Here is a 15,376-nt window from a genome sequence, read left to right as displayed (position 1 = left end):
AGGCCGGCCGGGCGGCAGTGCGCCTGCGCGGGCCGCCCCTCCCCTCCCCCCCCGCCCCCCCCGGCCGCCAGCGGCGGCGGCAGCAGCAGCAACGACGGCGCCTCCATCATGGAGGAGCGAGGGGCCGCCGCCGCCGCCGCCGCCTTCCGCCCGCTGCCGCCCCCGGCCTCCTCGTCGTCCCCGGCGGCCCGAGGCGGCCCCGCCCCGGCCCTCGGCCCCCCGGCCCCCTCCTCCGGCCCCGAGCCGCTCAGCCTGCCCGGCATCCTGCACTTCATCCAGCACGAGTGGGCCCGCTTCGAGGCCGAGAAGGCCCGCTGGGAGGCCGAGCGCGCCGAGCTGCAGGTGAGCCGGGACCCGGCCCCGCTTCTCCCGCCCCCCCCTCACCCGCTCCGGCCTCCGCCTCGCCTGCCGCCGCCATCTTGGACAGCGATGGCCGCCGCCCCCGGCGGGAGGGGCCCGCGCCGCTCTCCCCCCCCCTCCCCCCCCGGCGGGCACCGGACCGGCCCGGGGAGGGAGCCGGAAAACGGCCCGGGAGGGAGGGGGCGGGCGGCCGGACACCGCCGGGAGAACTGCGGGAGGGGGCGTGGAACGACCGTCATCATCATAACGGCACTTGGGAAACGCTTACTCTGTGCCCGGCGCTCGGCGAAGCGCTGGGCTAAGGTACAAGGTCATCGGGACGTCCCGCGTGGGGCTCTCCGTCTTCGTAATAATAATGATAATAGTGGTGTTAAGCGCTTACTCTGTGCCGAGCACCGTTCGAAGCACTGGGCTAAGGTACAAGGTCATCAGGCTGTCCCACGTGGGGCTCACCGTCTTCATAATAATAATAATAATGATAATAGTGGTGTTAAGCGCCTCTTCTGTGCCGAGCACTGTTCGAAGCGCTGGTCATCGGGCCGTCCCACGTGGGGCTCACCGTCTTCGTAATAATAATAATAGTGCTGTTAAGCGCTTACTCTGTGCTGAGCACTGTTTTGAAGCGCTGGGCTAAGGTACAAGGTCGTCATGCTGTCCCACGTGGGGCTCACCATCTTCATAATAATAATAATAGTGGTGTTAAGCGCTTACTCTGTGCCGAGCCCTGTTTGAAGCGCTGGGCTAAGGTACAAGGTCGTCAGGCTGTCCCACGTGGGGCTCACCATCTTCATAATAATAATAATAATAATAGTGGTGTTAAGCGCCTCTTCTGTGCCGAGCACTGTTCGAAGCGCTGGGCTAAGGTACAAGGTCGTCAGGCCGTCCCACGTGGGGCTCACCTTCATAATAATGTGTTAAGCGCTTACTCTGTTCCAAGCACTGTTCGAAGCGCTGGGCTAAGGTACAAGGTCATCAGGCTGCTGTCCCACGTGGGGCTCATCGTCTTCATAATAATAAGAATAATGGTGTTAAGCGCTTACTCTGTTCCGCACACTGTTCTCTTCTAAGGTACAAGGTCATCAGGCTGTCCCACGCGGGGCTCACCGTCTTCATAATAATAATAGTAATAGTGGTATTTGTTAAGGGCTTACTCTGTGGCGAGCACTGTTCGAAGCTCTGGGCCAAGGTACAAGGTCATCAGGTCGTCCCACGTGGGGCTCACCGTCTTCATAATAATAGTAGTGATAAGCGCTTACTCTGTGCCGAGCACTGTTCTAAGCACTGGGCCAAGGTACAAGGTCATCAGGCTGTCCCACGTGGGGCTCACCATCTTCAAAGTAATAATAATAACAGTGGTGTTTGTTAAGTTCTTACTATGTGCCAAGCACTGGGCTAAGCTACAAGGTCATCAGGCTGTCCCACGTGGGGCTCACCGTCTTCATAATAATAATAGTAGTGTTAAGCGCTTACTCTGTGCCGAGCACTGTTCGAAGGGCTGGGCTAAGGTACAAGGTCATCAGGCTGTCCTGCGTGGGGCTCACTGTCGTCACAGTAATAATAATAGTGGTATTTGTTAAGTTCTTACTATGTGCCAAGCACTGTTCTAAGTGCTGGGCTAAGCTACAAGGTCATCAGGCTGTCCCACGTGGGGCTCACCGTCTTCATCCCCATTTGATGATGATGCCGTTTGTTAAGCGCTTACTATGTGCCAAGCACTGTTCTAAGCACCGGAGAGGATACAAGGTCGTCAGGTTGTCCCGCCTGGGGCTCAGGCTTCATCCCCGTTTTACGGATGAGGTAACTGAGGCGCAGAGAAGTGAAGTGGCTTGCCCAAAGTCACACAGCCGACGAGCGGCGGAGCTGAGATTTGAACCCGTGACCTCTGACTCCCAAGCCCGGGATCTTTTCACTGAGCCGCACGTTTGACAGATGAGCTGAGGCACAGAGAAGTCAAGTGGCTTACCCAAGGTCACACAGCAGACAAGTGGCGGAGCTGGGATTAGAACCCACATCCCCCCAACTCCCAAGCTTGGGCTCGTTCCACTGAGCCACGCTGCTTCTTTCGGTGGCCAGCTGGACTCGGTCTTTTCCCAGGAGTGTGGGGGGCGTTCATGGGGTCAGGGCTGGGGAGAGGAGGGGCTGGACACGGAATAGCTCTTTCCCCGAACCGCCCCCCCTTTCCCAGGGCATGGGGCACGTTCCCCGACCGGGAGCCGGAAGATGGCAGAAGAAGAAGCGGAGCGTGAACTCGGGGAATCTGGCCTCACAGGGAGCTGTGCTGCTGGACGTAGGTCCGAGCGGGTTTGGACGGGTCTGAGGGCGAGTGGTCCATGCTGGATCAGGGACCGATCCGGGAGAGACAGAGATGTTGGATGATCTGTGCTTGGTCACTGGGTGAGGGTCAGGGATGAAGAGGGAAGAATCAGGGGTGTCGGGTGGGCCGAGCTGGGTAATCTGGGGAGAGTCAGGGGTGTCAAATGGTCTCTGCTTGGTCACTGGCTGAGGATCAGGGCTGGAGAGGGAAGAGAAGGGGAGAGTCAGGGGTGTTGAATGGTCTCTGGCCACTGGGTGAGGGTCAGGGATGGAGAGGGAAGGGGCGGGGAGAGTCAGGGGTGTTGGATGGGCCATGCTGGGCTACTGGATGAGAATTGGGGATGGAGAAAGAAGACGTGGGGAGACTCAGGGGTGTTAGATGGTCTGTGGTGGGTTACTGAGGGAGAGTCAGAAATGGAGAAGAAAGAGAAGGGAAAAGTGAGGGGTGCTGGATGGTCCATGCTGGGTTACAGGGGGGAGAGTCAGGGGTGTTGGATAGTCCATTCCCGGTCATTGGGAGCTAGGAATGGAGAAGGAAGAGGAAGGGAGAGTCAGGGGTGTAGCATGGTCTGTGCTGGGTTACTGGGGGAGAGTCTGGCAGGGAGAAGGAAGAGGAGTATCCGGGGTGTTGGATGGTCCAAGCTGGGTTACTAGGGGAGAGTCGGGTGGAGAAGGAAGAGGAGGGGAGAGTGATGGGTGTTGGGTGGTCTGTGCTGGGTTACTGGGAGAGCTTTAGTGATGATGGAGCAGAAAGAGGAGGGGAAGTCAGAGGTGTTGAATAGTCGGTGCTGGGTTGCCGGAGGAGAGTCAGGGGTGTTGAATGATCTGTGCTGGGTTCTGGGGGAGAGTCTGGGATGAAGAAGAAAGAGGAGGGGAGAGTGATGGATGTTGAATAGTCCGTGCTGGGTTACTGGGGTTGAATCGGGGATGTTAGATGGTCTTTGCTTGGGGTTGGGGCGGGGGTGTGTGTGGATGGAGAGTGGTGAGTCAGGGGAGTTGGATGGGCCATGCCGGGTCATTGGGGGAGAGTTGGAAGTCAGGTGGTCTCTGCTGGATCACGGGGTCGGAGGGGGCAGATTAGGGATGGAGAGAAGAGAGCCAGGGATGTTGGATGAGCTGTGCTGGGTTACTAGGGGAGAGATAGGGGTGTGGGGTAATCCAGCCCAGTTTCTGGGGGAGAGTCAGGCCCATGGGGCCATCCATGCAGGGTCACTGTTGGGTGAGTTTGGGATGTTTAATGGTCCTTCCCTAAGCAGGAAGGTGGATATTATTATAATAATTAAGTACTTGTTATACGCTTACCCTGTGCCAAGCGCTGTTCTAAGTGCTGGGGTAGATTCCAATTAATCAAGTTGGACACGGTCCCTGTCCCACATGGGGCTCGGCTTTAATTCCCATTTTACAGATGAGGGAACTGAGGCCCAGGGAAATGAAGTGACTTGTCCAAGGTCACAGATATGGTGGAACCCGGATTAGAACCCAGATCCCCCTGACTCCCAGACTCGCGCTCGACCCAATAAGCCACACCGCTTCCCTTATCCAGGAGGCTATCCGGGAGGAGGGCAGCCAGCACAGCAGTAGAAGTCACGGGGTGCTCAGAGGAGCCGGGGCCGGAGGGCTGACCCAGGGTGGTGCGGTCCATCGCTTACTGCCTTTGGGTTCTCGTCTATGGGTGATAGCTCCTGGCCGAGGGAGCCGGGGGAGGGTCCGCACAGCGAGGTGAGCCAACCCGGCTTGCCACCCGCGTGCTTGGGTCTGTTGTCGGATCCCCGCTCTCCCTGGAAGGATTTCCCTGGCTGGAGCCGGACCCCCTCGTGGATCCAGCTGTGGCGATGCAAGTCCACCCACCCCACCCCCGCCGTGCTTATCGATCAATTCGACAATCGAAAGCATCAACCAGGAGCCTGCTATGTGCTGTGCGGTGAGCTAGGGGTTGGGAGGAGTCCGAGAGAGCCAGGAAGCACCCGTCCCTGCCCTCGAGGTGTTTGCAGTCTAGCGAGGAAGGTAGATGCTAAAGCCGACTTCAGAGGAGAGGGAGGGTTTGAAGGTAATAATAATTTTGGTATTTGTTAAGCGCTTACTATGTGCCCGGCATCTTACTGATCACTGGAGTGCATACAAGTAAATCAGGTTGGACACAGTCCCTGTCCCACATGGGGCTCATGGTCTTAATCCCCATTTTACAGTTGCGGGAACTGAGGGCCAGAGGAGTGATTTGTCCAAGGTCGTACGGCAGACAAGGGGCGGGGTGGGATTAGAACCCGGGGCCTTCTGACTCCCAGGCCCAGGTTTTATCCACTAGGTCGTGTTGCTTCTCCGCTATCAGTTGTAGGGTAAGGGATCCCAGTTAAGTTGGTGCCTCCTCACTCCCTCACCCACCTCCTCCAGGCGCAGGTGGCCTTCCTGCAGGGAGAGCGGAAGGGGCAGGAGAACCTCAAGACAGACTTGGTGCGACGGATCAAGATGCTGGAGTTTGCACTGAAGCAGGAGAGGTGAGGGCTAGGGCCGGCCCGGGGCCCTGCTAGCCAGAGCGACCCCCGTTAGCCTCCTACTGTCCCCCCTCCTCACAATGCCGCAGGAGTCTTTGGACCTCTAGACTGGAAGTTCGTTATGGGCAAGGGATGTGTGTTTTTTGTATAGCGTACTCTCCCAAGCACTTAGTACAGTGCTCTGCACACAGTAAGCGCTCAGTTAATATGGTTGACTGACCTGGGGAGTTGGGTCAGGTGGGGGAAATCAGTTGGCCCCCCGGGTCTGTGAAGGGTGAGGGTCGTGGGCTATCGCAGCCAGTGGGATCGGGGTTAAGCTGTAGGGCAGAGCTCTCAGGGGTGGGAGAAGCCCCGGGCCGTTGGAGCTCACCAGCCCCTGCCTGTCCATCTCCCGCTGCTGGGATCGGGGTGGGCGGCTCAGAGTCGGTGGTGCGGCTGGCGAGGGTCTGGAGTTTCCCAATCTCACCTGGGTCTAAACGGTCAGGGGTCCTGCCCCGGCCCCCTGCCCCAAAGCTGCTGGGAGTCCCCTGGCAGGGACGGAGGGTGAGGAGATATCTGCCCATCACCCGCCGGTCCCGCCAGCCCCCACCAGCCCCCACCAGCCCACGACCGCCTCCCTGCCCTTCCAGGACCAAGTATCACAAGCTGAAGTTTGGGACAGAGCCCCAGCAGGGAGAGAAGAAGGCGGCGGCGGACCCGGCGGAGCAAGGTAACCCTCATGCAGAGGGGCAGACCCAAGGATGTGTGGTGCCGTGGGTAGGGCGGTGGCCGGGACGCAGCCTACGGCCAGCACGCGACCCTCCATCGGCCCGTCTCCCTGCCTCCTCGCCAGGTGCCCTCTTAGGCCCCTCGGACGCTCCGGACGGCAGCCAGCTGGCGTGGAAGGAGGGAAGGCAACTCCTCCGTCAGTGAGTGTCGGGGGCTGGCGGGTGGGGGTCGGAGGGGTGCGGGGCGAGCCCCCCACAGCTCCTGGAGCTCCCCCCGTCTCGCCCCCGCCCGGCCAGGTACCTGGAGGAGGTGGGCTACACGGACACCATCCTGGACATGCGGTCCCGGCGCGTCCGGGCCCTGCTGGGCCGCGGGGCTGGGGAGCTGAATGGGGCCGGCCTGACGTCCAGTGACGGCCCCTCGTCGGGGGGAGAGTCCCTGCTGGTCAGGCAGATCGAAGAGCAGATCCAGAGGTGAGGGCTGGGGGTCCCGGGGAGGGCACCGAGGGGGACCCACGGGTTGTACACCCGGCTCCTCCCCCCATCGTGGCCCCCGCCCCCCTGACCCGGCTCCTCCCCTCCCCCGGGCACGGCAGGAACGCCGGTCAGGAGGCCACGGCGCAGCCGGGCGGCGCGGGGCTGGAGAAGGTCCCGTTCCTGCAGAACTGCGAGGACGAGGACAGCGACGAGGACGAGGACCCCGATGGTCCGCCCCCAGAGCCCCAGCGCCAGCACAAGAAGCAACGTGTCAAGGCAGGTCCCAGCCAAGGGGTGTGTCTCCCTCTCCCCCAGTCCCTCATCCACCCCACCCAGGGCCGGCTGGGACTTTCCTACCTCTGAGCCTGGCCCGGCAGGTTGGGTTCTGTTGTGCGTGCGCCTGTGTGTGAGGGAGGGGGAGGCACCGAGCCTTCCAGCCTCTCCACGCCCCTCCCACCCCACAGCTCGTGCCTAAGCCCCTGGCGCCTGAGCTGGAGGACGAGGATGAGGACGAAGACTCAGAAGATGCCATCAATGAGTTTGACTTCCTGGGCTCCGGGGATGAGGCAGACAGCTCGGGGGATGCCCGGCACGCGGGGGATGGGGATGAGCTAGGTAAGCGGGGATGAGGTGGGGGAGTGGGCCAGGGGATTGGGGAGGGAAGGGGCCGGGGGCTCGCTTTTCCTCCCAGCTCTGCCCGCAGCTGCTTCCTGTGGCCGGTCCCCCCCACATCCTCGGCCCCGGCCAGTCGGCCGGACGGAAGCTGCCGGCCGGATGCGTTTCCTGGTCGTAGTCGGCTAGCTGGGGGGGTGGGAGTGGGGGTGGGTCCGTCCAGTGCCTGGGATTGCGCCTGGCAGAGAGGGAAGTCAGACCTGCTGGAGGTCTGGCCCGGGTAGGGTGGGGTGGGAATGCCTGGGGCCGGAGGGGGTGGGGCGCTGTGCGTGTGTCATCTGCCCATTCCCAGTCTCTTCCCGACTTCGCGTGCGAGTGAGGGGCTCCGGGCGGGGCAGAGGCACATTGGTGACCCTCTACCCTCTGGCCTCAGAGAGTCGTCGGGTCAAGCTACAGGGGATGTTGGCGGAGCTGCGGGACGTGGACGGGCTGCCCCCTCCGGCCCACGGGGCACCCCCCGGCACCCCCCAGCCCCGGGCGCATGACGGTGAGAGACGCGGTTGTCCTCTCCCCGTCCCCCCTCCTTCCTCTCCTTTGCCCCCTTCCCTCTCCTCTGCCCCCTTCCTCAGTTCCAGTCTTTCACTCTGTCCCTTTTCCTCCTCCCCCTACCTTGTCATCCCCTCCGCCCCCGCAGGCTCCCTGGGCTTTTCTTCCGACGTCTTCATCTTGGACACGATTGGGGGAGGGGAAGTGAGTCTCGGGGACCTCGCGGACCTCACCGTCACCAACGACAACGACCTCAGCTGTGACGTGAGTGCTGCCCACTCTGGGGGATGTTGTGGGATCCGAGGCGGGGCAGGCTCGGGTGTGGGGGCTGCCGACTGGTGTTAATGCGACCCTGTGCCCCCCTTCCCCAGTTGTCAGACAGCAGAGACGCCCTGAAAAAGACGTGGAACCCCAAGTTCACGCTGCGCTCTCACTACGACGGTGTCCGGGCCCTGGCCTTCCACCACCGCGAGGCAGCCTTGTTAACTGCTTCTGAAGATGGCACCCTGAAGCTCTGGAACCTGCAGAAGACGGGGGCCGCCAAGAAGTGAGCAGGACGGGCCGGGGGGCTGGGCGCTGGGGCTGAGTTCCACAGGAGCTCTCCCAACCAGCCCATTCCCCTCCCCTCCCCTCCCTCCCACAGAAACGCTGCTCTGGACGTGGAACCAATTCACGCCTTCCGTGCACACAGGTGGGTGAGCCTCCGCCACTCTCCCCCTTCCCCATTTCTCTCCGCCACCTCCCCTACACTCCTGACCCTGAACTCGGGCGTTCGTGACCCCCGCAGCATCCTCGTGCACATCATCTTGCACTCCCGAATACTGAAGCACTGACCCGTGTCCGTGCCCCCGTCTTGCCGCTTCCCGTTTGTCTCTTCCGTTGGACTTTCAGCTCCTTGAGGGCAGGCACCGTGGCTACTAACTCTTTCTGGCGTCTGCGAAAGGCTCGGTCCAGCACTGTGTTCACAGGGGATGCTCGGTCCGTGCTACGTGGGGTGGGTAAATCAGTCGGTGGTATCTGTTGAGCATATACTGCGTGCAGAGCAGTGTCCTAAGTGCTTGGGAGAATACGACGCCACGGAGATGGCAGGCACGATCCCTCCCCTCAAGGAGCTTTCATTCTAGTGGAGGAGTTAGCCTTTAAAATAAATTTCAGGTAGGGGAAGTGACAGAGTAGAAGTTTCTGGATATGAGTGCTGTGAGGCTGGGGTAGGGTGAGTATGAAAGTGCCTAAGTGGTAGTGATAATAATAGTTGCGGTGTCGGTGAAGCGCTTACTATGTGCCAAGCATTGTTCTGTACACGAGGGTAGATACGAGGAAGTCGGGTCGGACACGGTCCCCGTCCCACGTGGGGTTCACAGTCTTAATCCCCATTTTACAGACGAGGTAACTGTGGCCCAGAGAAGGGAAGTGACTTGCCCAAGGTAACGCAGCAGACAGGTGGCAAAGCCGGGGTGAGAACCCACGTCCTCCGACTCCCAGGCCCTCGCTCTTTCCACTGGGCCACTCTGCTTCACTCTAAACCCACGCGCTTAGCGACGCAGCAGGGAGGGAGGATAGGGTGACGAGCGGAGAGGTTATTCAGGGAAGGCCTCTTGGAGGAAATACGATTCGGATAGGACTTGGAAAATGGGGAAAGTGGCAGTCTGACATGAAGGGGGAGTGGGAGCTCTAGGCCGGAAGGAGGACCGGGGCAAGAGGTCGGTGGCAAGATAGACAAGGTCGAGGTACAGTGAGTAGGTTGGCATTAGAGGAGCAAAGTGTTCGGGCTGGGTTGTGGTGGAAAATCAGCAGGGTGAGGTAGGAGGGGGATCAGTACAGTGCGCTGCACATAGTAAGCGCTCAATAAATACTGTTGAATGAATGAATCAGTGATTTGAGGGCTTTAAAGCCAAGGGTGAGGAGTTCCTGTTTGATGCAGAGGCGGATGGGCAACCACTGGAGGTTCTTGAGGAGTGGGGAGTGAGTATTCTCCCAACAGCCCAAACGTGCTTTTAGAAAAATGATCTAGGCAGCAGAGAGAAGTACAGACTGAAGTGGGGAGACAGCAAGCAGGGCTGTCAGTGAAGAGGCTGATGTAGTTATCAAGGTGGGATAGGATGAGTGCTTGGAGGTAGCAGTTGGGATGGAGAGGAAAGGGTGGATTTTTAGCGATACGGTGAAGGTAGAACTGACAGGATTTGATGAATGAGAGGTGAGTAGAAGGTAATACCAAGTTACGGGATTGGGAGATGGTATGGTGGTGCTGTCTACAATGGCATAGTGGGGGGCCACGGGTCTGGGAGTCAGAAGGTCAGGGGTTCTAATCCCCGCTCCACCACATAAAAATAATTTTTATGGTATTCATTAAGCGCTATGTGCCAAGCACTGTTCTAAGCACAGGGGTAGCAACAGCGTCATCAGGGTGTCCCATGTGAGGCTCACGGTCTTAATCCCCATTTTACAGATGAGGTAACTGAGGCACAGAGAAGTGAAGTGGTTTGCCCAAGGTCACACAGCACAAGGGGCAGAGCCAGGATTAGGACCCGGGTCCTCTGACTCCCAAGCCTGTGCTCTTGCCACTAGGCCACGCTGCCTCTCAAGTTGAGTCGGAAGCGCTCGATAAATACCATTGATGACAGCCAAGTAGAGATGTCCCGAAGGCAGGTGGAAATACGAGACTGCGGAGGGGGAGGTTGAGGCTGGAGAGGTCGGGAAGAGGGGGAAAGTGGACGGAGGAGCCCGGGCCCTGAGCCGGCCAGTCTTCCCCTGCGCCCAGAGGTCCGGTGCTGGCGTTGGCCGTGGGCAGCAACAGCGAGTCCTGCTACAGCGCCGGGGCGGACGCCCACATCCGCTGCTGGCGAATCCCCGACCTGAACATGGATCCCTACGATGGCTACGGTGCGTCCGGGCCTGCCCCCTCCTCCCCTCCGCCGCGGCCGCCCGGGCAGAGCACGCCGTCGCTGTGTGAGCGGGGGTGGGGTTGGGCTTCCCGGAGGGGCCGGGGGGCGTCGGGAGGTGGGGCGGAGCGTGAGGCTCCCCGGCCTTGTGGGGAACGGTGTTACGGGGTGGGGGTCCGCAGCCTCTGACGGGGGTGACGGTCTCGGGGGCAGAGCCCGGGGTGCTGAGCCGGGTCCTGGAGGGCCACGGGGATGCCGTATGGGGCCTGGCCTTCAGCCCCACCACCCACCGCCTCGTCTCCTGCTCGGCCGACGGCACCGTCCGCGTTTGGGACCCCAGCGGCAGCCCCGCCTGCCTGTGCACCTTCAACACCACCAGGGGTGAGTGCCCAGCACGCATGGGGCCTCGGGGGAGCTACAGCACGAGGGCACTGGGTGGTGGGCCCTCCTTCCCCCCTCCTCCTTTCCCCCTCCTCCTTTCCCATCTTTCCTCTTTTCCCACCCCCCTTTTTCCTCCCCTTTCTTTTCCCACCCCCCTTTTTCCTCCCCTTCCCCCCTTTCCTCCCTTTCCCCCTCCTTTTCTTTTTGTTTCCCCTTCTTTTTCCCCCTCTTCTTTTTCCTCTCCATTTCCTCCCCTTTAGCCTCCTTTTCTTCTCCCTTTCCTCTTCCTCTCCTTTTTACTTTCCTCCCTCTTTCCTGCTCCTTCTCCTTTCCCTTTCCTCCCCCCTTTCCCTTTTCCCCTCTTCCCCTTTTCCCCTCTTCCCCACGTCGTTTCACATCAGGCCCTGGCCCTAACGCTGACCCTAATCCACCCCCAGAAAACGGGACCCCCACCTCAGTGGCCTTCGCCAGCACTGAGCCGGCCCATGCCGTGGCCACGTTCGGCTCAGGCGACACAGTTCTGTACGACCTCGAGACTGCCCGTGCCATCCTCACCATGGAGTCCCGGGGGGCCAGCGGTAAGGGGCCGGGGAGGGGGCGTGGTGGCCGGGTAGGGGAGGACTGAGGATAGGGGTGGTGCTTGGGGCAAGGGAACCAGTTAGGCTCAGACCTCCTGTGTGAAGGAGTCAAGCTGAGCGATGGTGCTTCCCCCCGCCACCCCCGGCGTCCAGGCCCAACTCACATCAACCATGTGGTGAGCCACCCGAGCCAGGCTGTCACCATCACCGCCCACGATGACCGGGGCATCCGCTTCCTGGACAACCGGACAGGTAGGCCGGATGGGCGGGGAAGGGTGGAGCAGGGGCGCCCTGGGCCATGGTGCCACCCGGGCCGCACCACTGGGCAGGGGTTAGGTTCCTGGCGCTCACACTGCGTCTCTCCCCATGTAGGGCAGTGCATCCACTCCATGGTCGCCCATCTGGATGCCGTCACCTGCCTTGCCGCTGATCCTAATGGCGTCTTCCTCATGTCAGGCAGTAAGTGTGTGTGTGTGTGTGTGTGTGTGTGTGGCGCCCCGCACCCCCAAGTCCCCCCTCCCCACGCACCCCTTCCTCACCGTGCCCCCGCACCCCCAGGCCACGACTGCTCGCTGCGGCTGTGGAGCCTGCAGAAGCGCACGTGTGTGCAGGAGATCACGGCCCACCGCAAGAAGCACGAGGAGGCCATCCACGCCGTGGCCTGCCACCCCGGCAAGGCCCTCATCGCCAGCGCCGGGGCCGACGCCTTGGCCAAGGTCTTCGTATGACACCCCCGCGCCGCTCCCCCCAACCCCCCTTGCAGGTCAGTGGCTCAGGCGGAGTCTGGGGCGGACACCGAAGCTTCCCCCCCCGCCCCCGGCCCCTCGACTCCGCTGGCGTTTGCCGCCGGGGGGTCTCCACGGTCTCCACGCAGGGAGCGGTTGGGCCGTGCCGGCGTCCACGGGGACCGGCTCAGCCCCGTTCCCGGGCCTCTGGGGGGCTGGGGTGGGGCCGGGGCAGCTCAGGAATCCCCCCACCCCTTTCCCCAGTCGGCCGCCTTTCATCCCTCCCTGCCCTCGCCGGCGGCCCGGGCAGAGGGGGTGTCGATGGCGTTGTGTGAGCTGCTGCTTTTTACGGGCCCCGGAGCGAACTAGAGGGAGGGGGCTTCCGCCGCAGCCGCGATTTTTTTTTCCATGACGTGAGGAGGCCTGGGCTGGGTCCCACCGCCCCCACCCCCCTCCCCTCCCCCTTCCGTCCCAGCCGGGTCTCACGGCCCCTCCCCCAGCCGTGGGGGCGGGCACACAGGAGAAAGGGGGCTGTCCTGTGGTGCTTCCCCCTCGCCCCGCCCCACCCCCAGTCCCCAGCCCCACACACCTGCAGCAATAACTCTGGGGCAGGGGGCGCCCAGTTACACTACCAGGGTGTTACCAGGCATCGGGGGGGAGGCAGGGAGTAGGATAGCCGCTCCTCCCCTCGCCCCCACCTCCCCGGGTCCTGGTGCTCCCCCAGACCCCCACTCCTCCAACCTAGGCCCTGTAGGCCACAACAGCACTAACTGCCCGACGGGAGGGGCTACCCCCGGCCACTCCCGCCTCCATCGTCATCCCGCCCCTAGCCAGCCTTTCTGGCCACCTCCCCCCCGCCCCCCACCCCTCCCCCTAGCCTCTGACACTACGGGGCCCGTAGGGGCCTGCTGGTCCAGCCCAGGCTCCAGCCCCACACCTGAGTGTGGGGGCGGAGGGAGGGGGTCCCTCGATCCTCAAACCCCTCCTTCCCCCTGTACATTGTGTATAAATAACTGGGATTTTAAATGGAGGCGGGCCTGGTCGGCCTGCCGCTGGGGGGTCCCCCTCCCCCTCCTCCCCGTTATCACTGTGTGATAGTTGCCGTCCGGCCCCGGCCCGTCCTCCCGTCCGGCCCGTCCCCGTCCCCCCCGCCGTCCTATCCTCCCCGTCCACCATCGCGCCTCGTGGATATTTATTTGACTTTCACTTCACCTGTTTCTATACCCCCGACTGGGCTGTCTGTGAAAACTGTCTCAATAAAAAACCTTTGGAATAAAACCGGCACGGACTCCGGGGCCAGGCGGAGTACGGGGGGTGGGCACCCGGGGCCGTGGGAGGCAGGGAGGAAGTGGGGGCAATGGAGCATGTCCCCCGCCACGGCAAGGCCCTGTCCCCGGGGGGGAGGGCGGGCCGGGGCTGGCCCCTCTGTGCCTCGGCTGTGCTGGGGGAGGGGCCGGTCCCTGATTCGCTGCCCGCCCTGTTGGGATCCAGGAAGGGGGTCCGTCGCTGGGGCCCGGCCAGGGCCCCTTGGGTCGGGATGGGGGTGGCACCGTGTCCCCGTTTCATCCTCCCCCTCCGCGTACGTCGGCCATCCCAGCCACGGCCTCCAACCTCTTCCCCACCCTCCTCCCGTGCTCCCCCCACCCAGCCGCCCCCAGAAACGGAAGCACCTGCCCCCACCCCCCCACCCTGCAGCCTCTGCAGCCAGCCCGGGGCTGACAAATGCCCCGGGCAGCCAGTGGGCTGGGCTGCTTCTGGAGGGTTGTGGGTCCGCTCCCCAACACCGAAGGGCTGGGGTCGACGCCACTGTCTGCCGGGAAGGGGAGCCGGGCTCCCCCTGGGGCCGGACGCACCAGAGACCCACGATCTTCCCGCTAAGCGAGGCACACGTGTGCGGTACACACGGTACCCAAGTGTACGTTGCAGTAATGGGACCCTAGGCATGTTGTCAGACACATGTGGGCCTACATGCTAAGCATGCATGTGCAGACACCTGGGCCCTGGCTGGGTGCCCCTCCCCCCAGGTGGCGGTTTAGGCTGCGCCTCTGACTTCCTTCCCCGCCCGGATATGGCTCCAGCGGCCAGCCCCCCTTCCCCTGCCGCCACAGAAGCAGTAGCAGCAGTGCTATTTGGTAGACGCCCACCGCATCCAATGCACTGTACTAAGCGTTTGGGAAAATGTATCCAGGGCCCAGTCGCCCCTGCCCCTGACCTACTGTGGCTCAGGCCCCGCCTCTCCCTCCCGCCGACCCAGCTCCGAGGCCCCCACTCCCTGCCAGATATCGGGGGCCCAGGGAAGGGGTTCCCTGGGATGTGGGTTTGTCTTTTTTAATGGTATCTGTTAAGTGCTTACCTTGTGTCAGGCACTGTACTAAGCGTAGGGGTGGAGACAAGCAAATCAGGTTGGACTCAGTCCCTGTCCCTCATGGGACTCACAGTTTTCTTGCCCCCCCATTTTGCAGAAGAGGTTAATTGAGGCACAGAGAAGTGAAGTCACTTGCCTAAGGTCACACAGCAGACAGGTTTCGGATCCGGGATTAGAACCCAGGTCCTTCTCATTCCCAGGCCCATGCTCTATCCACTAGGCAACGTTGCTTCTCCGAGGCTTGGCACTGAGCTGGGGGCTGGGGAAGGAGAGCTCACTGAGTGGGTTACGAGCTTGGAGGGGCCCTAAACCATTTGTGGTTTCCCAATATGGTCTGGGGGGCCTCTTCCCCACTGGCAGTGTGCAGGGTGGAACCCCTGGCCCCCGGCCCCAGGGAGGCCCCACCCTCTGCTCAATGAGGCCAGGTGGGACCGGAAAGACATGGGCTGCAGACCCACTTGGGTGGTGTTTGGGTCTCCCCTGCTCCACCCAGATCTTTCCCCTCCCACCACCATTCCCTCCCTGCAATAATAACAATGCTAATCACTAATAATAACGATGATAATTACCGCGTCTGTTAAGCGCTTACTATGGGCCGGACACTGCTCAGCCCTGGGGTGGATACACACAAATGAAGTCGGACACAGTCCCTGTCCCACATGGGTTTCACAGTCTCGCTCCCCACTTTCCAGATGAGGTCACTGAGGCGCAGAGGCTTGCCCAAGGTCACACAGCAGACAAGAGGCGGAGCTGGGATTAGAACCCATGACCCTTTGACTCCCAGGCCTGTGCTCTACCCACTACTCCATGCTGCTTCTCAGAACAGAGCCCATGGGTCCCCTTCAGAAGGCTTCTGTCCTCTTGGCCTGGTTCTTTGACCCATGCTTGGATCCCTGCGGCAGCCCCCTCCTCTCCTCACACCCCTCTGCCCCCCATTCCACCCT

At 61.9% G+C, this 15,376-nt stretch overlaps 1 protein-coding gene across 1 annotated transcript; it reads left to right on the top strand.

The window, feature by feature from the left end:
* The first annotated feature begins 108 nt into the window (after nt 1-108).
* Nucleotides 109-13,346, top strand: STRN4 (striatin 4). The gene is made up of 17 exons (XM_029064977.1): nt 109-342; nt 5,062-5,165; nt 5,792-5,871; nt 5,995-6,070; nt 6,167-6,343; nt 6,466-6,622; nt 6,811-6,961; nt 7,392-7,505; nt 7,653-7,768; nt 7,876-8,051; nt 8,148-8,195; nt 10,263-10,384; nt 10,597-10,764; nt 11,202-11,342; nt 11,496-11,594; nt 11,715-11,801; nt 11,901-13,346. Exons 1-17 carry the CDS (start codon nt 109-111, stop codon nt 12,068-12,070), a joined length of 2,220 nt encoding a protein of 739 aa, XP_028920810.1. The 3' UTR covers nt 12,071-13,346.
* The last annotated feature ends 2,030 nt before the right edge of the window (nt 13,347-15,376 follow it).

This window comes from Ornithorhynchus anatinus, chromosome 5 (assembly GCF_004115215.2).
Source record: "Ornithorhynchus anatinus isolate Pmale09 chromosome 5, mOrnAna1.pri.v4, whole genome shotgun sequence".
In the NCBI taxonomy this organism is placed as follows: Eukaryota; Metazoa; Chordata; class Mammalia; order Monotremata; family Ornithorhynchidae; genus Ornithorhynchus; species Ornithorhynchus anatinus.
The sequence above is the reverse complement of the archived record's forward strand: the minus strand, read 5'-3'. Positions and strand labels throughout refer to the sequence as shown.